This window comes from Emys orbicularis, chromosome 3, assembly GCF_028017835.1.
Source record: "Emys orbicularis isolate rEmyOrb1 chromosome 3, rEmyOrb1.hap1, whole genome shotgun sequence".
Lineage (NCBI taxonomy): Eukaryota > Metazoa > Chordata > Testudines > Emydidae > Emys > Emys orbicularis.
The window spans coordinates 113721079-113743373 of record NC_088685.1 but is presented as its reverse complement, the minus strand read 5'-3'; the positions used below and the strand labels follow the sequence as shown (position 1 = coordinate 113743373).

The window sequence follows — 22295 nt, the reverse complement described above, 5'->3', positions numbered from 1 at the left end:
GGAGCAAAATTCAGCTGCGATGTAACTCCACTGAAATTATATGCCAAGTGTTTCCACTACATTGGTTCACAAGTGAAACACTAAGAACTTTAACTGTGATTCATAGTAAATTAAATATATTTTGTAAGGTCTGAGTAGACAAACCTTGAGCTTCATCTGTCACAACAGTTTCTTTTTTCGGGCGGATAAGTTTCCATCGAGGAATTGGTGGTGGCTTTGGTGGAGCTACCAGAGGACAGGACCTAGTCCTAGTCACCAGCACAGGATGGCTATATATGTGGGAAAGTCCATACTGCCTCAACTTCTCAGAGGAATCAGCCTGCAAAATCCAAAGAATTAACTCAGTGACGGCAGTTCTCCTTTCCCATGCTAAAAGAGCTAAACGGTAAGCTTACAGAATCTTGAAAAAATATTAGATTTAACATGAAATATTCCGTCCGCTCCTTGTTCGAAACATGTCTAGCAAAGATGACTGATCAGGAGTCAAAATTTAATGGTATGTTTTTGGTTTCAATACATTTTATTTATAATGGATTTATCGTACAACAGTTGTTTCAGCCACAACCATGCATTTTTCAGCTCTGGAGATAAACAGAGTGATACTGTGTCACAGCAGTGGAATGAAAAAAGGAGGAAGGCTGACAACATTTTGTTTTAAGAATTTTTAAAAAAATATTTTTCTGAAGTGTTGGCCACAGCTTCATGCTGACATCCAGGGCCGGCTCCCGGCACCAGCTTGCCAAGCAGGTGCTTGGGGCGGCCACTCTGGAGAGGGGCGGCACGTCCAGCCATTCGGTGGCAATTCGGCGGACGGTCCCTCACTCCCGCTCGGAGCGAAGGACCTCCCGCCGAATTGCCGCCGCAGATCACGATCGCGGCTTTTTTTCCCCCACTTGGGGCGGCAAAAACCCTGGAGCCAGCCCTGCTGACATCTACAAGGTGGCAGAGTTTTACTAAGCAACTGGTTTATTTAGGTGGCTCGTGAAAACATCCATAATGTAAAATCATTCTGCAGCAATATTTTTTATCAGAATTAGTCCCTTAATCTCACTGTCTATTTTAGTACATATGGTTGTATATAAAGACACTACAGCTTAACCATGACCTAAGAGCAATTTTAGATATGGACATTGAGTGGTGCTCTTCCCATTTAAACAGTTATCTTCTAATTTAAGTATACTGTTAATATTTGGACATCTTCTTTTCTTTTTCTTTTTTTAGCTATGTATCTTCTGTTGTTCACTAAACAAACTACACCAATTACTCATCTTTATACTGCATTCCAACAAAAAGCACACCCCATTGCTCCCGCTCATTGTCTAACAATCCTAGAACTCCACTAGTTCTGCAACAATTACTGTGATTGTCAGTGTGACTGAAAATAAAGAGAAATCAAGCCAGAATGCAAAAAAGATCCATAAGCAACCTCATCAGTTTGATGTGATGTTTCCTCCTGGACATATAACATGCAGGAGTGGTGGCTGGGGAAGCACACATTTAAACAGATAGTACTTAATATGTAAGAAGCAAAGCCACCTGGTGTTTAGAAATGATTCTGCACTGCAGCAAACCAGTTTAGCTACTTTACTTGGCAGATAACTGTTGGCCAAGATACATACTAGAGTAATACCAAACTATTGATTTTTCCCCTTTTATTTGAGTAACTTTGCATTCTTTATGTAGACAGCCAAAACCCAGCTATACAAGCATTAGGAGAGCACACACCAGTAAAGTAGGCCAAAAGAGACAAATGCAAAAATCATGGTCCCACTGAACTGAATGACAAAACTCCCATTGACTTTAATGGGGCCAGGATCTCAACCAAGTAATTAAACGAATCTTCCAAAATATGATTACTTTCAATGGTGGATTTCTGGGTCCCCAAACATGGTGTGAACAAGGCTTGCATAAAAGATGTCCAGAAGAAATAGTATATTTCTATATTTATGCCCCCTAGACTACCATTCATCCATGAGTCTACTAAATGACCATCTCGGACAAATCTCTAAATGACACCTCAGACCTGCCTTATTCCACCTGGTCTATCACACTTCTTTTGTGGTAATCTCTGCCTCATTAGGGATTGAGGCCAAAACCGGGGAATTAGACTTGACTCTCCATATGACAGGAGAGAAAGCAACCACTAAACCACAACTTCCAAACTGCTTTCTGATTACTATAAATTACCAGTAGCATAGAGAAACTGTGCTAAACACATAAATTATACAGGATTAAATTACAGTGATCCTTCTAGTAACACGATACAATTTAAACAAAGAACACAATCCTGGGTCCAACTGATATTAAACACGGTTAATTCCAAACCGTCTCATAAAAGTACTGCCAGACATTTCTTTATTCTGAGAAGACTAATAATCTTTAAGTGCTCTAATTATTATTAATAGGAATCAAGTTGAAGAGAAAATTTGTTTTTATTCCTTACATCTAAAGCTAATGTTTCAAGAAATCCTTCCCTCTCCATCATTACAAATAGCTTTTGGGCTGGATGAGTGAACTAACTGTAAATATATTCACAGGTTACAACTCCCTTTTTTTTCCTTTTTCTGCAGAAACAAGAAATGTAACATCTGCCACCCACTTACTTTCACCAGTCACAACAACAATTACATCTTAAATGAGCACAGATTGGCTATTTTCTGTTTTATACTTCTAGTTTATTAGAAATTATGAGTTAATTGTACTAAAAAAACTGAATTTAATTTTTCAAGGAGCACTTACAGTAATTAGGCTTACTTTTTCATTAATATCCCATCTTGCCTTTTTTTTTTTAATCTAACAAGATTTAGTCTAGCCCTCATTATCCAGAAGTATACTGACTAACACAGGGATTCAAGAGTGGGAAGTGAAAAATACGGTAAAACTGAAGGATTGCTAGGCCTGTGGCAGAGAAATGGAGATTTAAAGATTAAAAGAAATGTATTCAGCATTGAAATATAAATTGAACTGAACAGTCATTTCCTGGGGAATATTTTTTTTAAATGAACTTGTGACAAAATAAATATCTTAATTGTGAAATAGTTATTTGTTTTTCCTGAGAGATCAAAGCCTTACCATTTGCCCCAAAACCAAGATCTTTTCTTCAGACAAATGGAGAGGTACATAGCTAGCATACACCACCATTTGTGGCAGTGTCGGCACTGGAGAGCCTAGAAGAGAGAACACTGCATCAATAATGACAGGTTTCAGATTCAGTAGCAGCCGTGTTAGTCAGTATCTGCAAAAAGAACAGGAGTACTTGTGGCACCTTAGAGACTAACAAATTTATTTGAGCATAAGTTTTCGTGGGCTACAGCCCACTTCATCGGATGCATAGATCAATACTGCTTAGAACAGGACAAAAACAAAACAAGTTATGAAGCACATAACACCAAATGGTTCTAATTCCCTGTGGAACACCATGTTCTCTAATTAGATTAGGATTGGAATATTTAATTGAGAAGAAGTGTTTGATAGACTCTCCATTCAAAAGGAACCATTTCTGGAAAAGCCCCATTGTTTTGGTCCAATGCAATTTAGTGCGTTAATACCTTTTAAACATTTTGCTTGCATTACACAAAATAGGTAGTAGACAGGCTGCTGGTCAGAAAGTAACTTTAGTGATCAGTCCACAGGAGATATTCCTTTTATGTTTTCCCCCTAAATGTTAAAAATATTGGTACTGAGATGCCACAGCACACAATATAAATGCCTAGACAGATAAGAGAGGGTATGTCTCCACTACAAAATTATGTCGATCTAAGTTATGTTGATGTACAGCCACTGCAGCAATTAAAATCGCTTTTGAATGTCCACACTGCTGACACACGGAGCATAATGCATGTCCTCACAGGAGAGCTTGCACTGATTTAACGGTCAGTGTAGGACTTTGTGGGATGGCTTTTGAAAGGTAGCAACAGTCGATGTAAGCAATGCAGTGTTCACACTGACACGGTGTCATCCTAACTACATCAACATTGACTCTATTCATCTCGTGAAGGTGGAGTTATTAAGTCGGTGTAGTGGGCAAGTTACATCGGCAGAAACGACATTTTAGTATCATTAGTGCCTTACGTCAATTTAACTATGAGGTGTAGACCAAGCCTTAGAAATGTAATCTGGATTATATAAATGGCCCAAAAACAACAGGAGCTATTTCTTCCTGTTTCACTTTCTCAGTCTGTGGGAGTGGGTGCTGCGAGTATGAACTGATTGGCCAGGGCCTGATTCCTGTCTTCCAAGGGCATTTTTTGTTCATGTAGTGATATGACAGAATATACTCGTGTTCACACCCCACACACTATTGTAATTATTTTTGTACAATTTGCTGATCAATAATATCATGGTAAAATGCATGTAGCAGTGTTATATGTGAAGCTATAAACATAAGCTGAAATCATGACTAAAAGTACGTTTTCCAGATAAGTCTGGGGAGAGGCCAAACCAGTTCTTCAGAGACAAAAAGGTAAGCTGACAACTCAGCCAGGTGTAAACAAGGCTGATGGATCATTTCCTGCTAAGTGGTCATTCTTTGTCAGGAAAGGGGGTAGGGGTATAAATCTATATCTTAGCAAAGAAACAGAATAGAGTTTCCTTCCACAAAGACTGTTTGTCGCCTTACTCCCAGCTAGAAATGCTTCTCAAAGGGGGGACAGAACTATAAAAAGCAGGGGCCAACACCCCCACACCTCCCTCTCTCTCCCCGCCCATCACATTCACTGTGCGTCAAGAGACAAAGAAAGCAGCCTTTGGACAGTTTTGTCAGTATGACTGCTGAAAGCATGTGGTGAGAAAACTTTTCTTTGAATCTAATATAGTTTAAGTTAGGCACCAATAAGTTATCTTTATTTTTCTTGTAACCACTTCTGATTTTTATGCTTCATTACTTGTACTCACCTAAAATTAATTTGTAGCTACTATATTTTCTTTATTGTTTTATCTAATCCAGTGAGTTCAAATTGAAGTGTCTGGGTAACCCCATCTGTGATAACAAGTTGTGTGCATATTATTCCCTTAAAGGAAAATGGACTCAGTATATTTGTACTATCTAGGTGAGGGATGAGCAATACAGGACATATGTTTCTGGGGGGAAATCTGGGACTGGTAGTGTGTTGGGGTCATCCTGTGCTAATCTTTATGACTGGTAAGAGCCATGGTGTGGCTGGCTGGCTGTAGCACACACAGAGACATAGTTGGGAACATGTTGGAGGCTGTTTGTGAGCAGTCCAGGTTGGAGGCTACAGCAGCAAGGCATTGTAAAGGGCACCCCAAGTTACAGGGCATGGGTGACAGCTATTCATTGGTCTGGATTGTACCCCGCTATGTCACAAGTGATCTCGATTTGCAAGATAGAAACAGGGATCCATTACCTGTCTAATTCTAGTGAGTCTCCAACTATCTAAGTTGACAGAAGTGTAGCTTTCTATGTGCTTTTAAAATCTGTTTTTCTGGAATGTATGCAAAGCTTTCAATGCTTTTCTTCAATACTCTAAGAAAACCTCTGATTCTTGAATGTCCCTTCTGAAATCCTTTTAAATTCAACATCTCTGTAAAATTTGAGAGGTTGGTGAATGCTCCAGTTGGTCCTTAATATCTCTCTCCACACGCTAGTGACTCCCATGTTAGCCACAGCTGTTGTGTTAGCTATGGGTTTCATTTGTTTAAAAGCAATAATGTCATCTGGGCTTGATCTCAGTCCCCTGCAGACATGTTGGACCTACTACAAAAGCAACACTAGCAGCCCCAATGTACATTACAGAACAGTAAATGCCACAAGCTAGACCAATTTCAGCTCTTGTGAGAAAACATTTTACTCAAATAACCAGAACTTCATCAAATACCAGGTGGAGCCTAAAGCTGCAAAACCAAGTCCAGATGGACTGTGAAACAACATGTATACAGGGCACTGAACAAATTATTAGAGCATGTAAATCATTAACAGATTGCTATATCATATCCACTTTAACATTAATAGAATATACTGACTGCTTTTAAAAATGAAATATTTGATTTTTTTTCACTGTACAAAAATTAAGGGGGAAATTTATTCTTCTGTAAAGTAGCATGAAATCGATGTCTGTGAATTTGGTTAAAACTGATAACATTGCTAAATGTGAATTATTAGGTGAAAAGTATTACCACCTACAGCATTACTAAAATGTTTAGCCCCAGCAATGCCTATCATTTAGATCTGTCACTGAAGATTTACAAACTGTTCAGTCAACTGCTAAAGATTTGAGATCTCAGCAGTTGCATGGTTTTAGATCTTGCTGTTTTGTAAATTCATTCAGAGAACACTACATTTTGAGCAAGCTCATTTTTTTCCCCCATGGGAGCAAAAAAGCATTTAGAATTAACTCAGGGAAAATTTGTATATTAAAAAGAAGGACCAAAGGGTTTTTATTTTCAGGAATTATCAGGATTTTCTTCTAGGTCATTCTGAAATATTCACCTGAACACAACATACACATGTAAGATTTTTTTTAATACTAAAAATATTAGGCTCTAATTTCAATCTGTGAATGAAAACTTTAACTATTCTGCACAGATAAAAGGCAAACTGTAAGAATATCAAGGCTCTTTTTATACCTATTAACTACCTAAGGTACTTACATTTCCCCCATTATCAAAGTATCTGTGTACCTCAATCTTTTACTGTATTATTTCTCTCAATACACCTGTAACAGAGAAATACTACTATCCCTATTTTACAAATGAGAAACTGAGGCACAGAGAGACTGACTTGCCCAAGATCAGTCAGGAAGTCTGTGGCAGAGCAAAATCTCCCAAATCCCATGCTAGTACCCTAACTACTGGAACATCCTTCCTCTCTGGGACTATTAGGGCTATTCAGAAACAATAACAAAGATAAGGAATTGTCTAGAAGCCTAGTGGAGTTGTGCTTGATCAACAGTGATTGGAGCAAAGGACATAGCTAGTGGTTGAAATCATTGTCACTGGACAGTGAGGAGAAAGAGGAGATCTGTGAACTGTTAGGGGCCTTGGTTTGCTAGAATCTAGACATTTCTAAAAGGTGGGAAGGGCCTCTGATAACTGTCATATATAAAGCTGACCATTAATCTTATTTTTCAATATTTTGTCTTCCCAGCATTGGTTTCACCAAGGGGTCCTTTCTCATTCTAAGCAGTAATTATGAAAATTGCTGATCAATAATAAACAAGTGATTAGCATTTACCAAATATCCATACATGAATGTATCTGAATCAACAAGGCTAAACTTAAAATAAGTAGTTAAGAACAAATGATTGAATGGACTCATGTAATGAAGACAGAAATTCTTTTGTAATTCTAAAAAGTAAAATGTAAACTTTATCAAGAGTTATTTTACAGCAATGTAGGAAGGATTCATGCTCATCTCAAAAAGTACAGGAGATCAGTACTTTTGGACTCCTCAAGATCAAATGTGCTGTTGAGGGAAACTGCTGATATGAAAGAGCAATTTCATGCTGCTGCAGGTGAGATAATGCCATAGCTGCACAATGATCATTTAGGTCCCGTTCCAAGACTTCCAGCAGTAATTCAGAAACCTTCTGCAATCACCACCAGCCTCATGGTTCTGAATCTGAATCCTTCCTGCACTGTCAAATGTCAGTTAGGACACGAACAAGGATCTGCCACCCCGTCTATCCTGCATCGCTCTTTACATGCCCTTTATGTTAACTCCCAGACATTTTCCCTCCTTTAAGTACCATTCAGAAGAGATTATTTAGGTCAGATCCTTTTACGTGTTCCTCCAGCTGTCCAAGGGCATGGCTACCATTACAGATGCTCTGGATTCATTCTTAACACCCAACCTAGGCATTTCCATCTTCTTTTTTTATAACTTTGGAGATGAAGGGTTATTCAACTCTCTGATGAACCTCAGCATTTGTTTTAAGTTCATTCCATTTCATACCTAGTATTTTCCTGAGCCTTTGCTTTCAAACTGATGTCATTCAGGAGCAGTCTCTGTTCATCTTTGATACCCAAAACATAGCAAAGATCAATTGATGATTATGCCACTAAACTAAAAGGCAAACACTTGAATTTATTAGGAGAGGTGCAACCTTCTTTTATGCTAACATGGTTTTCCATGCAGCACAAACTCAGCAGTTTAAAAAAAGTGAGTGAAGCACTTTGCCCTGGATATACCCTTTCAGATAACGTTAAATGTGAGGGCCAATACTACATGTAGCAAGTGAAGAAAAAAGAAGACCTAGAATAATCAATACTGAAATTAATACAAGATGGTTGGTCAAACAAGCAATGTTTCGATAATGGCTAAAAGCATGCACACAAGGAAAATGTCTTCCTCCTTAATGCTATTGATATTATGTGTGAAAAGAAACAGAGAATATAATATGGTATTCAGCCAGGGCCGGCTCTAGGATTTTTGCCGCCCAAAGCAAAAACAATTTTGGCTGCCCCCCCCCGTTTTTAATTACCCCACCCCCGGCCCCGCCTCAACTCCGCCCCTTCCCCAAATCCCCAGCCCTGCCTCCTCCCCCCAGGCTCTCAAGCCTAGGAGGGAGGGAGGGGGAGAAGCGGCGTCCGCGCCGCGGCCACTCGGAGTCTCCCCCTCCCTCCCAGGCTCTCAAGCCTGGGAGGGAGGGGGAGCAGCGGTGCGCGAAACACCTGTTTCGCGTGCCGCGGCCGCTCGGGATCTCCCCCTCCCTCCCAGATTTGAGAGCCTGGGAGGGAGGGGGAGACCCTGAGCGGCCGTGGCGCGGGCGCCGCTGCTCCCCCTCCCTCCCAGGTTTGAGAGCCTGGGAGGGAGGGGGAGACCCCAAGCGGCCGTGGCGCGCGAAACAGCTGATTCGCGCGCCGCTGCTCCCCCTCCCTCCCAGGCTTGAGAGCCTGGGAGGGAGGGCGAGTAGCGGCGCGCGAGCGGCAGCAGCAGTGGAGGTGAGCTAGGGCGGCCGGGGCACATTTTTAGGGGCGGCATTCTGGCGCCGGCCATGCCGCCCCTAAAAATGTGCCGCCCCAAGCACCAGCTTGTTTTGCTGGTGCCTAGAGCCGGCCCTGCTGTTCAGCACACTACTTCAACCTCATTGGGAATGAAGTAAGATCTACCATAGTATTAAGCACCCTGAAAGTTCCAAATTCTTCTGCAATCACAGCCATAGCTGATAAAATTAAAAGGGAGGATAGATGACCCAGCTTTTCAATGTTTGTGAAGGAGATTGTGTCAGTCTCCTATATACATATATTGGAAAATATGGGAAGTAAAATTATGGAAGACAGGATGACTGAATTCAGGACTTTGTCAAAAACATTAAAATTTAATACTCTCCTTTTCTTCAGAGCCAACCAATCTTAATTTTTTACCCACCTTACAGACTCCTCCTTTACAAGTTTCAGATTTTTATGTTCTAGTCTATCCAGATTCTTATCACACCCATTTACTAAGTAGCTGAACATGTATCCCTGACTGGGACTTTCAGGCTCATCTCTGGTTCTTTTCACCTTGCTAATGCCTCCACAACATGTTTTAATTTTTCCCTTGGTCTAGCTTTCCTAGTTCTTCATTCTTGCAGCTCTTTAGATGTCTCTTGTGCTACTTCTCATTGTTCAAAAATCTCAGGTTTTTGATATCTGAAAATTCAAGATATGATAGCTCTACTGATTTGGCTGAAATATACCATGGATCACTGCTTTTCAAATGATTTCACTGTCCCACTAAATAGTAACAACAGCCCTTTATTTACTCTCATGAAACAAAGGTCTCTCACATGTATTATGATTGCATTTCATCTGGTCTCTGCAGTAGGCCTGAGACCAAAGGGTACTTTGGTTCCACCAGACACGGAACCTGAATCAGTTTCCTCCTCCATTTCTTCTTCGCACCCATCTTCTATTGCACACCACCAACTGTCTCTTCTCCTTTAATGTAATAGCAGCAAAGACAAAAATCTTCTAGGAATGTTGCCTTTTGCCCACTATTTGGTGATTCTGCCTGTCCTTTTATTGATCTAATAAAACCTCCAATATGTTCCAGTTCACTGAGACCTGTTTCTCCCCTCCTTTCCATATTTAAACATACCATCACACTATTAAGGCATTTGTTTTTTTCTTTCCATAATGTGCTTTCATACTGCCTTTTGCTGGCCCAGAAGTGAGTCTGTTACACTTCCACAATTATTAAACTGAAGTACAAGAAGAGATATTTTTTCAAATAAATTTTAAAGTTTGTAGTTCTTTTACTCCACTAACAGTGAACATAAATCAGATGTCAAACTAACAAGCTTCCTGCTGGTTGTTGATGACAAACAACTACACATAATACCTTCATAACTGTGTAAAAAACAACAACAACAACAACAAAAACCAACCAACTGATTAAATTCTACGAGCATTTATAACTTACTCTCAATAAAGGACTGAAGGGAACTTTGAATGTCTGTAGCGATTCGTGCAGAATGAGGTGCTGACTTGTTTTTTTCTTTTTCACCATCTCTACTTTTCTTCTTTCCAATTTCTCTTTGTTCCAGCTTATCTACCAAACAGAATAAAGACAATATCTTTTCTTTTCCTTGTAATGCCTTTAAATCATGAAACCTCATTGTCTTATCAGTATTTCAGGTAAGCTTTTTAAAAGAAAAAGAGTAAAATTCTTGCTCAGTTAGATAAGTAGACTAGATTGAGAAAGCACAGTAAAGACAAAGGCTATGTCTTCATTGTAGAAAAAGGTGTGTTCTGTTTTTTACATCAAGACAGAAACCTGTAAAACTCCTAGTGGAGACAAGGCACTGTAGTTTTTACATTAATGGACCTGATCAGGGGAAATGGGCAACTTTAATTCTGGCATTCAACTTTTGAGTGCTTGACTTTCTTTCCTTGACATAGACAGATAGGGGTGTGTGTACACCATATGATGGGTCATCAACAAGGATGGAGCATTTAAATCCACCACACAGACCTGTGCCACTTGAACTAATAGAGTAACTGATAGCAGTAGGAGGTTGTTATACTCTGTGTGGACTAGCACTCGAGGAAGATGGGACACTTTCCCAGAGGGTTTGCTGACACCAGAGGAATAGTGAGACTCAGGAACCTTGATTCTATTCCAGATTCTGTAAAGAGTGTGCTTTCATGGGCACATTCTCCTTACCTAGCCAGTCCAAGCCTTCACTTCTCAGGCTTTTAATCCCATTCCCAGTCTTCTTGCCCACCCTCCCTCCCCCCCACCCAGTCCTAGTTCCCCACATCCCAGATCTTCAATCTCTCTCTTTCCTCATCTGTGGTCTCTGGTCGCTCCACTCCCATGTCCTTGATCCTTATCCCTACAGGCTCCCAGTTCCAATCTTACTTGCCAGATTCCTCATCCGATCTCAGTCTCTCCCCATCTCCACTGCCCTCAGCTCCTTGGTCACTCTCCTTGCCCAGTCAGTCCCAGTTTTCCATCCCCACCCTGGGTCCTCATCAGATCCGTTTCCACTGACTACTGGCTCCGAGTCTCCACCCGATTCTGGACCCAGCTTCCAGTCCCAGTCTCCTTGTTTAGCCTACAGTCCCCTCCTCCCCGCAGACTCCTTGTCCCAATCAACTTCATCTGCTCCCTTCCCACAGGTCTGGCTCTTGACTTCTCTGCAATTGACTCAGGCAGCTTCATTCCCCAAACTACCTGGGTCAAGCACGGTGATCAGAAGCCACTCTAGCTATAGTCCTGCTAGGCAGCTACCTAGGGTGACAGATTTCTGGACTGCTCCCTATAAGTGCAGAATTGGCCCAGCCGCTCCTCTGTAATCACAGAGGAGCAACTGGGCCGAACCTGAGTGATTCAACTGTTTTGGCCTGAATTTTCCAAAACAATTCAGCATGAGGCACAAACCCAGAATGGAAAATTTCATCCAAATGATTAAAGTTTGCCAAAAATATAAACAACTGAAAATATGGTGGTTATAATGGGAGTTATCAAACAACCTTAATTATAGATGATCTTATCAACCCCATCTATAATAATATCAACATGGGAAGTTAGTCTCATAGGTTAATACCCTATTTCCATCACTGATACAAATCTAAGACTTCAGAAACTGTGCACTTTGAATTTTCAAAAGCAAATCATTTAAAAAATAAGTAATATATTTAAAGGGTGAGATTTTCTGTTGCACCTCTAAGAGGCACAGCACAGAACTCACAGCTAAGGGGTGGCGGGACTAAGATGGCTTTAAGCCAGTGCTGTGTCCTCCTGATTATCAGCTGTTTCAAGGGCTGGAGTGGCCCCTGTTGTAATTTAGATAGCGGCTATGTTACAGCAGCCTCCCTGGGCTGCCCTACAGCTGACAGTGCTGCTCAGGATCTCTGCAACCCTATGCCCTCAATCCTGCCTGTGGAACAGCTGTGAAGTTTCCTATGTCAAGGCTGGAGAGAGGGTCCTCAGAAGGCACCTGAGGCTATTTTCCACAGTTCCTGCACAATGGGAATTCTCCCCTGGCTAGATCCAGGGCTTTTCAAGTTCCTTGGCTTTACATCATTCTGGCTCTTTTGCTCAGTGCGCAGGGACCAGGGAGGGGCTAACTCAGGATCTCACCCAGTATCTTTAAGTTTAAGTTAGGGTAGGCAGTGAACACATGATTCAGTCTATAGCTTGTGCTTTCTTATAACATACAGAGTTGTTGCAGAACTACACATACGTTGTATTGTAAAAACTGAAGCTAACAGAAATAAGCATGAGATCTAAACATTGCAGAATGCCACTGTGGAATAAGTGCATTAATAAACCTGGAACATTACTTTTCTATTTAAATTCAAACGGGATTTTAAAGAAATTTGAATTCCAGAAATGTTAAATATATTAACTCACCTTCAATACCATGAATAGAAAAGTTATAGTTGCATTTTGATTTAAACCTATATGAACAGATTTTTATATACACTCGCATGTTCACAAAGATATACACAAAAACACTGCTAGCTTCCTTTCCTAATTTACAAAAATAAACAAAGACTTTTGAAATTGCATGTTCATGTTAATTTTAGTTTTCTGAGCTCCTTACAAGTAATCACCACTTGTAACATCCATTATGAAATAGATAATGCTGTCAAGCTCTTTTTGGTCAGAATTATGCTGGGTCAATCACCTTAGGGCAAATTGTAACCTATATACTTGTTTCTTTCTACAAGGAACACGTTTCTATGGAAATGTCCATGTGCTAAACAGTGGAACATAGTGTTCTGCCACAAATGAATCAAAGGGAGGAGATACTTCAAAAAAATTAGCCCCAAAACCTGCTACCACTATGGTCAACAGTTAAAACTGGACTTACTCTGTATTTACACTGGTGTCACGAACAGCAGAATTTGGTCTAGTGACTTCAATGGGAGCAAGACTGGGCCTATAGAGTAGCATACAGTGTAACAAAGTAGGATTTGCTTGAATGCTGAGCATTATGTCAACTTTGCCTATCTTCAATTTGAAAAGTTTTTACAGTGTCTGGAGTTTCCTACCTTTGCCAATCTTCTCAGCCTTCTCTGCTTGCTTACTGGCAACCGGAATTTCGTTTTTTAACTCAGGCCCTTTGGTCTCTTTAGCCTTCATATCTGACAGAGGATTTTTCAGTTCAGGAGTTGTCTCATTTGGTAGCTTAAATTCTGGCACTATGTCTTTTAAAAAGACCCAAACTTTATCCAAATATCCAGGCCTTAAAAAATACATACAATACATCAACATTACTTATATTTGCTACAGAATAAGGCTTTCTGCTCTGAATCTGACAGTTCGGAAAAGTAACTGTATTATTTCAGCTAACAAGCACACTGCTGTATTTATGTTTTCATGTATAATGGTCAGAAAAACAACAAGAGTTGGCAAGAACAGGGTTTGTGCTAGGCATTATAGACAGACTGCTTAGTGGAGCTAGCACATAAAGGAATAGTGAGCCATCCTGTGCTCAGGCTTGTTAGGAGACACTGCTGTGGAAGACCTGATACTTCACAACTAATGGGGAAATCTTCAGTAGATCATTCTGCAACACTAGAACAATAATGTAGGATCTTAAACTGAGACAGAGTAAAACATCTTAATAACTAAATCCTGATTTTGTAAAAAGAAACACCCCTCCAAAGGTCGTTCTAGACACTCCTATTCACCTCAATAAAACCAGCTCCAACACCTTCTCCCCATGGATTCCAACAAAGACTAAGTATCAGAGGGGTAGCCGTGTTAGTCTGAATCTGTAAAAAGCAACAGAGGGTCCTGTGGCACCTTTAAGACTAACAGAAGTATTGGGAGCATAAGCTTTCGTGGGTAAGAACCTCACTTCTTGCATCTGAAGAAGTGAGGTTCTTACCCACGAAAGCTTATGCTCCCAATACAACAAAGACTAACAGTCCCTTGATATGCTGTTGTGCTAGTTCCCCATAGGGGATCCTTGCATCCAGAAATAAAGTAAACTCTGATCAACTGATGTGGAGGGGGCGGGGGAGTGGAGGGAACCTGAACAGACCCCCACAGTAACTGCATGAAAAACTTAAAACCATATCCCTCAACAGTTTATTGTGCAACAAGCTGTAGCCAGCTCTGTGTTACTGCACTCAGCAACAGTGTAGTACTCACTCTTTTCCTGTTTGCAAAACAAAAAAACAAAAAAATTATATTCAGGGTCAGATTTGCAGACACTGGCTTTCATTGCTGCATTAGTAAATTGCAGAGGCAATATGGCCCCTGTAATTTAGATCATTTGGATGTCTAAATTTCTGATCTGCAGGCATATTCTGGGGCTTAAACAGCTAAGTACCTGGTAACCTAAATTGCAAGCACAAGTAGGAGCCCTAAATAAGGCCAGACTGAAATTTTGGCCCCTTATGTACTATTTACTATTGGAATATTAGTCCATTTAATGTTTAACTGTTTCTTTTAAAATACATTCACTAAAAGGCCACAAGTTGCAAAAGTACTATTTCTTTTACAAACAGAGCCTTCTACACCATTTATCCCAATCAGCCATTCAAAAAAAGGAGGATGTCAGACTAACTCCCTGTTGCACTGGCTGTTCAGAATGGACTTGAATATGAGCTATCGGGGAGAGGGGGCTGGGAGAATGGGAGCAGGAGTGTTATTAAATGAAGTTTAGTATGACTGTTTGGCTTGAAATAAAAGTAAACAAGTTGCATCAGCTTGGAAATGTGAAAAGAGCAGTCAATTGAACTCAACCTCTTTGTTTCTGGTTACACATAGGATTTCCTGTGTTTTCTACAGTAAATTCTTATACAAAGTGATGCTACTATATATTAAAATAATCTTTGCCTGTCATATATCAGAATAAAACTAGACATACCTAGCAAAGTAGACTGTTTTCATTGCTGGGTTCAATATGAGTTAAAAAGTGTAACTATGTAAAAAAGAAACATCAACAGCTCTAACCTCGGTAATAGCTTCACAAATGTCAGAAATGCTTGCAGACATAAACTTAGCAAAATTCTTCAGGAACTGCAAGCTTCTAACCTCCAAAGTCTTTAAACACACATCTCCCCACTTACTAGAGTTAAAAACCTGACCTTTCATAAATTGATTTTTAAGGCCCACATCTCAGTTCATCTAGGCTCTCTGAAAAATAGTATTTAATTGCTTAACAGAAGAACTCACTGGAGAGGAATAACTTCTGGTATCCATCCAGTAAGTGCATGGAGAATTGTGAATTCCTCCAGCTCTCGTTTTCCAGCTTCGTGTATACTACAAGAAATTCAAATATTAAAATATTTATAGTTAAGTAGAGCATGATACAACTCCCATGGAAACCAATAGTCAACAATAACATTAATAGAGGTTAGATCAGGCATACAGAGATTAGCAAATTACTGTCAGACAAGCTATCAACACACAGAGCAGTTATGGATGTTCCTGAATCCATTGCTGCTAAAGATCTTCCAGTTGAAGTTTCAACATTTTCAGCTTCATTGGCTGCAGCTCATTCTCCTTTAAATTTATTGAAAGTATATAATATACCCTTTAAAAAAAAATCTTCTACTATAATTAGCACTTGTTTCTGCAATGTCACATGACAGTAATGAGAAAGAAACAAAATTGGAAAACAAAAGGTTATCTGAAGTTTGTTATAAATAAAATTTCTGATATCTCTACCAACTTATAAATGCCGCACAAAATTTACTTTCACATATGTCTCTCTTTGCTGGGTTCTCAGACCTCAGTCTTATGTCCTCTAAACTTATATTTAATTAAACTAAAGGTAAAATGTTTAAAAGTACCTTAGTTACTCATAAGTGTAAAATCTCTTTTGAAAATGGAACTTTGGCTTCTAAGTCACTAATCAGCTTTTGAACATTTCAGCCCAGACTTTTTTTTTTTTTTTAAACTCTCATAACTAATGTTGCAGTATACTAGAAAACAGAACTCACTTAGGTGTAGGCAAAGAACATGATTCAAATGTTGAAATTCTTGAGACACAATTGCTCGCGGAGAGCCAGATTCTGGCGCAGGGTACATCCCTGCTCCCCAACCCCACCATCACCCTGGAGCAGGAGGGGACTTGAGAGGCAAGCTGTGACTGAGTCACAGTCTGCTTCCCAGGTCGGTCCTGGGGCAGTGCTACACCATGCTGCTTAATACATGTGACAAAATCATGACTAAACCCTAATTATCAATATCTTGTGATGTTCTATGTTTCTGTACTGCATCTTTGTAGGTTTTATTTTTTATGCCAAGTACCTCTAAATTATACTTTTTGATAAATACTAGCAAACATATCTCCTACATGTTTTTATACTTAGTTGTCGCTATGATGTTTATTTTTGTAAAGATTTGATATAGTCAGATTCCCTAATTTTGTCTTTTATAAGGATGCATACCGGTAATTATTTCAAAAGTTGAACACTAAATGGAAAGGCCCAGCAAGGAGTCAAAGAATATCCAGTATATCATTCATGAAATATGAAAATCTTTCTGAACTGATAACTTAAGTGACTGGCAAACTTTATGTTTGAAATATGCAGGATGTGACCCTCTCTGTCAAATACTACAAAATACATCCACTAGACTGCAACAGAAATAAAGACTGCAGTTTAAACTTTGCCTCTTCAGAATCCACTCTCCAGCTCCACTATTTTTCTTTCCTTTTCCTAATCAAAAGTCCTAATCTTTTTTTAAAGGTCACTCTCAAGAAAAACTTGACCTAATAAAATACACTACTCATTCTCAGAGTAGAATTTTAAAATTTACAACTTATTGCTAAATATAACCTCCCTTTTAAAAAAGTGAACATATATGTTTGTTTATATTGTTACAAATGAAAATCTATCCTTGATTCTATTTTTTCTTCTCTGTTTTAGCAATAGATTAAGGCTATGTCTACACTACAAAGTTAAGTCGACTTAAGTTACGTTGACAATCATCCACCGCTGTAATTAATTTGCTGGTGCATATCCACACAATGCTCCTTGTGACGGCGTAGTGTGTCCACAGTTGGTGCTCTTGCATCGACAAACAGAGCAGTGCATCTGTGGGTAGCTATCCCATTATGCAACTTGCCACCATCTGCCACTGGGTGCTCTGGGAAAGGATTGCAGTGCATCTTGCAGGTAGGGTCAGCATCCCATCATATAGTTTTCTTCATCCCATCATTCCATGGGCTTCCTACTATGTTTTACGCTGCTTTTCAACAGCCCCTGTAAATTGTGTGTCCACCATCTCTGTCTAAAAGCATGGATCCTGTCTGTCTTGTGATGAGTGTTATGAACACAATGCAGCTGATCTTGCAGTATTTCATGAGCTGTGATCTGATAATGCCACCGTGGTGCCTGTCCTGCTGTGTGCTATGGAAAGAAACAATTCAAGATTGCTGTTGACATTCACGGAGCAGCTGCACATGGTGGACCCTCAGTACTGGGCTTGGGAAACAAGCACTGAGTGGTGGGATTACATCATGATGCAGGTAGGGGAGGATGAGCAGAGAGTGAAGAACTTTTGGATGTGCAAAGCCACCTTCCTGGAGCTGTGTTCTGAGCTTGCCCCTGTCCTCCAGCCCAAGAACACCAAAATGAGAGTTGCCCTCATGGTGGAGAAGTTAGTGGCGATCGCTGTGTGGAAGCTGGCAACTCCAGACTGCCATCAATCAATTGTGAATCAGTTTGGAGTTGGGAAGTCCCATGGGGGTTGCAGTGATGCAACCGTGCAGGGCCATTAATCATCTCCTGTTATGAAGGACAGTGCCTCTGGGCAATGTCAGGAAATAATGGATGGCTTTGCGGCAATGGGATTCCCTAACTACAGCAGGGCGATAAATGGCACGCATATCCCCATTTTGGCCCCAGACCACCTTGTGACGGAATATATCAACAGAAAATGCTACTTTTCTATTGTATTGCAAGAGCTCGTGGATCACTGGGGTCATTTCACCGACATCAACACAGGGTGGTCAGGGAAGGTGCATGACACACGCATCTTCAGGAATAGTGACCTATACAGAAAGCTGCAAGCAGGGACTTTCTTTCCACAACAAGCAAGACAGGAAGAGGAATTTCAAAAATTCTTTGGGCTTTAAAGGGGGAGGGGAACGTGCCTGTGTACATAGCTGCAGGGCAGCGGAGCCCCAAGTGGTGACCAGAGCAGTCATGAATGGTATTGTGGACACCTCCTGGAGGGCAATTTGGGCAACATAAGCAATGCAGTGTCTACCTTGACACTGCGTCACTAACTTTGTTGGGAAAAACTCGATGCCGCTCGTCCAGGTTGTTTTATTATGTCAGTGTAGCAAGAGAGTTAAATCAGTTGGAGGAGATTTGCTGTATATACACCTCCACTGTTTTGTTGACGAAAGATGACTTTCATCGACAAAACTGTGTAGTATAAACATGGCTTTAAGGTCTCCATCCTTACTGTCTCCAATTTATAACCTGTTGTAAACTGTGACTCCATTCTTCTTTAAAGAGAGAGCTGTAGTGGACTGCAATCCTTTCAGAGTGTATCATTACTACCCCAACTGGCTGGAGGAGTTCCTTTCCCCTTTCCCAAGAAACATGAGTCCCACTGTTCCTGCCCAACGGGCTGAGCATCCAGAGCACTTCATATCTTCATTGGCCTGGCCTACAACCGAACAGAACCAAATCTATAATATGGCATTGCAGATTACTGTCACTAACTCCACCAGCAGAGACTCAGTTATTTTGTTTTCACTTCCAGTTTGTATATTACTTGTCCAATGTTGATTGGTTACGCATTACTTAGCTTAGCATCACTGCTGTAAGACAAGATATTTAACTGACAAACTACTGATCTTGAAAGCAAGAACCACCATGCATTATGACAATATTGCATGTAAGTTACCTTGGTTTTGTCATCTATCTCCACTCTTCCAAACTCATTAAAATTTCTGGGACATTTCTACTCTGCATGTGAAGGGTTTTTTGGTTTGTTTTTTGCAACACACACTGTAATGTCATGCAGACAAGGCAGTTAAGAAGATTTCCTGGATTAATTTCCTTATGAAACTTTCAGAGTGTACACACACACACACACACACACACACACACACACAGAGCTGTGTCTGCTACAGCCGCTGAGAAAACTTACTACACAGATTTACTGTGTCAGCTTTCACATCAGAGCTCAAAAACCACATTTACCATTACAATAATTTGCAACAAACATTCACCATGTGTATTATAATTTTGTTGCTTATTAATTCCATCTAATTTTATAGAACAAACTGATAGAGAGCTCACTAAACATACTCAGTGTTCGCCAGCTTAATTATTGCTTTGGCCAGCAACAGTGGCCAAAGTTCAGTTTGACGGGTTGTAGCTGGAAGCAACAAATTATTCTCTTCGTTGAAAGGCATAGTATCATCCACAATGATCTTTCGCCAGCATCCCTATGAATGAGGAAAAAAAAGAAACATTAAAACTGTGTAATGGAAATAAGAAACAGATTCAATGTAGGAAATCTAGGTGTTCTCCAAGAACCCACTCCTACTGTAGCTTGATTTATATTACTGATGATTTTAATGAATAGGGAAAGTAACGCAGATTGCAATTAAAAACCCTAGTAGGTACACTCAGCATGCCAGATACTGAAGTTCCTTGCTAATTTGATAGAGCTTATTTCCAATTCTGTTACTCTCACGGAGCTCTACTAATGCCATGTTAAATCTTAACCTACTATTTATTCCAAATGATTTGGATAAGGCTCTAATTTGGCACTCTGTACACCACCTGCAAAACATGCAAAAAGCAGGCAAGAATTTTAAACATGTATATTTGTGTGCCTGTGTTTATATTTTAACATTTAGGACACGCCATGATAGATTTTGAAATATTGTTGGTATTCTGCACTATGCAAAGAAAATTGTTCAGAGAATGTGAGAGATTCATGGAATCTGTTTTCAGATCATCCATATTACTACCGCTTTACTGTTTGACTATTTTATTTCACACAGAAATCTAACTGCAATTATTTTCCAGATTTATGTGCAGTGTTAAATGTATGGCATATTTTCAATTGCTATCACAGAGTTCTTGGAAACATATGCCAAATGCCTCTTTAAGGCCCCAATCCTGCAAACACTTAGGCTCATGCTTGACTTTATGCATATGAATAATCCCATTGTCTTAAATGGGACTACTAATGTGCCTAAAACTAAGGATTAGGGCTAAATCATGTAAGATATAGAGAGGAGAAATGATGGTGTAGTTCTATTGACCCTCTATAAGTATTTATAATGCACTCACAGTGGTATCTGAATTATTTACAAAACCTCAGTTTTAATTTAGTGTTATGAATGAAAATTTAAACCCTTCATGGTTTTGTAATCAAAACTCCTAAAAATAAGGCACATTTCAGTTTCAAAACACTCACTTGTGTCTCAAACTGAAATAGTAATTAATTTCCCCCTTTTCATAATCCTTTTGTGTTCATGGATTGTAAAGTGGACTTAAAAATTACCAAACTCAATATTAACACGGCAACAATGAAAACACATTAGACTCACCATTGCAAAAAACATATACAAAGGCATAACCCCCCAAAATTAACAAAACATGGCAAAAATACATATAGGAGCATGCAAAATTCTACCATCAACATTTCACAAAATATGTATTGCTACCAACCTACATCCCTTACCTATGGTTGTTTTACTGGGGTTTGGGTTGCTGGGTGAACCATGTAATCTGCATCTACTGGTACAGTTTATTTTCTTTTAGGACACCTTGACCTTATCCCTCTAGTGCCTTCTCCAGAATCCCTGAGAAAATGGGATACGATAGAGAGCCCAGAAAATGTTTATTTGAAATCTTATTTTTTCAAGGACCCATCTGATAAAACTGCAGGGGTTCCCAAACTACGGTCCATGGATCACTGATATTTGCAGAGCACATGCTGGCTTGTCACATGCTGCTGCCCTTTCGTTTCTAGCAAAGAGAGGCTCTATGGACCTGTATAACTTGATGGAGAGAATGCGCAGAAGCCAGCTTTGGTTTCTCTGCTGCATAAGAGGGAGAGAGGAAACAAAAGTTGCCCTCTGAAAAGGGTTAACCACCAGTAGCAGAGGAAATTCCAGGGGAGAAAGGAACCAAGCAAGGGAACCAAGGAAAGCATCTACAGAACGAAAAGAAGAAAAGGCAGCATAGAATCATATAAAAAGCAATGGACAAGAAGGGGAGCTGGCAACAAAGATGCATGGACAGAGGAGCAGGGCAGGAGACAGGAACAAAACAAATTGTGCAAGAGATGAAGAGCAAAAGAGCACTTAACTGTCTGTTTTTAAAACAAAAAAACAAAACAAAAAACACTAAACGCTAGTTGCTTTTCCATGTAAGTAACTGACAATTTCCACAGTAATATTGCATGATCAAATAGGAAAGGGAAATAGTCAATAAGGGTGTCTCTATTAAAATGTTATCTACCCTATGAAAAAGCTGCTGAACCCTCAGAGTATAGTATCTGGGATGCTGCTGTGATTAGTTAGAGGGGGCTTGTAAGGGCTAGCACAGGCAGGACCGGCTCCAGGCACCAGCGGAGGAAGCACGTGCCTGGGGCGGCACATGCTAAGGGGCAGCATTCCATCCATTCTTGGGGCAGCACAGTCCAGGCGGCTTTTTTTTTTTTTTTTGCTTCGCCGGCAAAATGGTAGAGCCGGCCCTGAGCACAGGCCAGCCTTTTGGCCCCATTAACGATAAACAAAAGAGCTGAGGTTAAGAATAATAAAAAATACAAATTAAACTAGAAAGTCGGTGAGGCAAAATAAACACAGTCAACAAAAGAGGCAAAAAATCCAAAAGGACCAGTGACAAAAGGAAGCAAAAATGGCCATATTGGCTTTTGAGTGGCCAGGTCTAAAAGACAG

At 40.0% G+C, this 22295-nt stretch overlaps 1 protein-coding gene across 1 annotated transcript in view; it reads right to left on the bottom strand.

Moving 5' to 3' along the window:
- Positions 1-22295, bottom strand: part of ADGB (androglobin) — a 209573-nt gene that overhangs the window by 132300 nt on the left and 54978 nt on the right. The window contains 6 exon segments of the mRNA XM_065401716.1: positions 145-319; positions 3073-3167; positions 10364-10492; positions 13447-13640; positions 15584-15670; positions 19684-19823. Coding sequence (XP_065257788.1) covers positions 145-319; positions 3073-3167; positions 10364-10492; positions 13447-13640; positions 15584-15670; positions 19684-19823 — 820 coding nt within the window.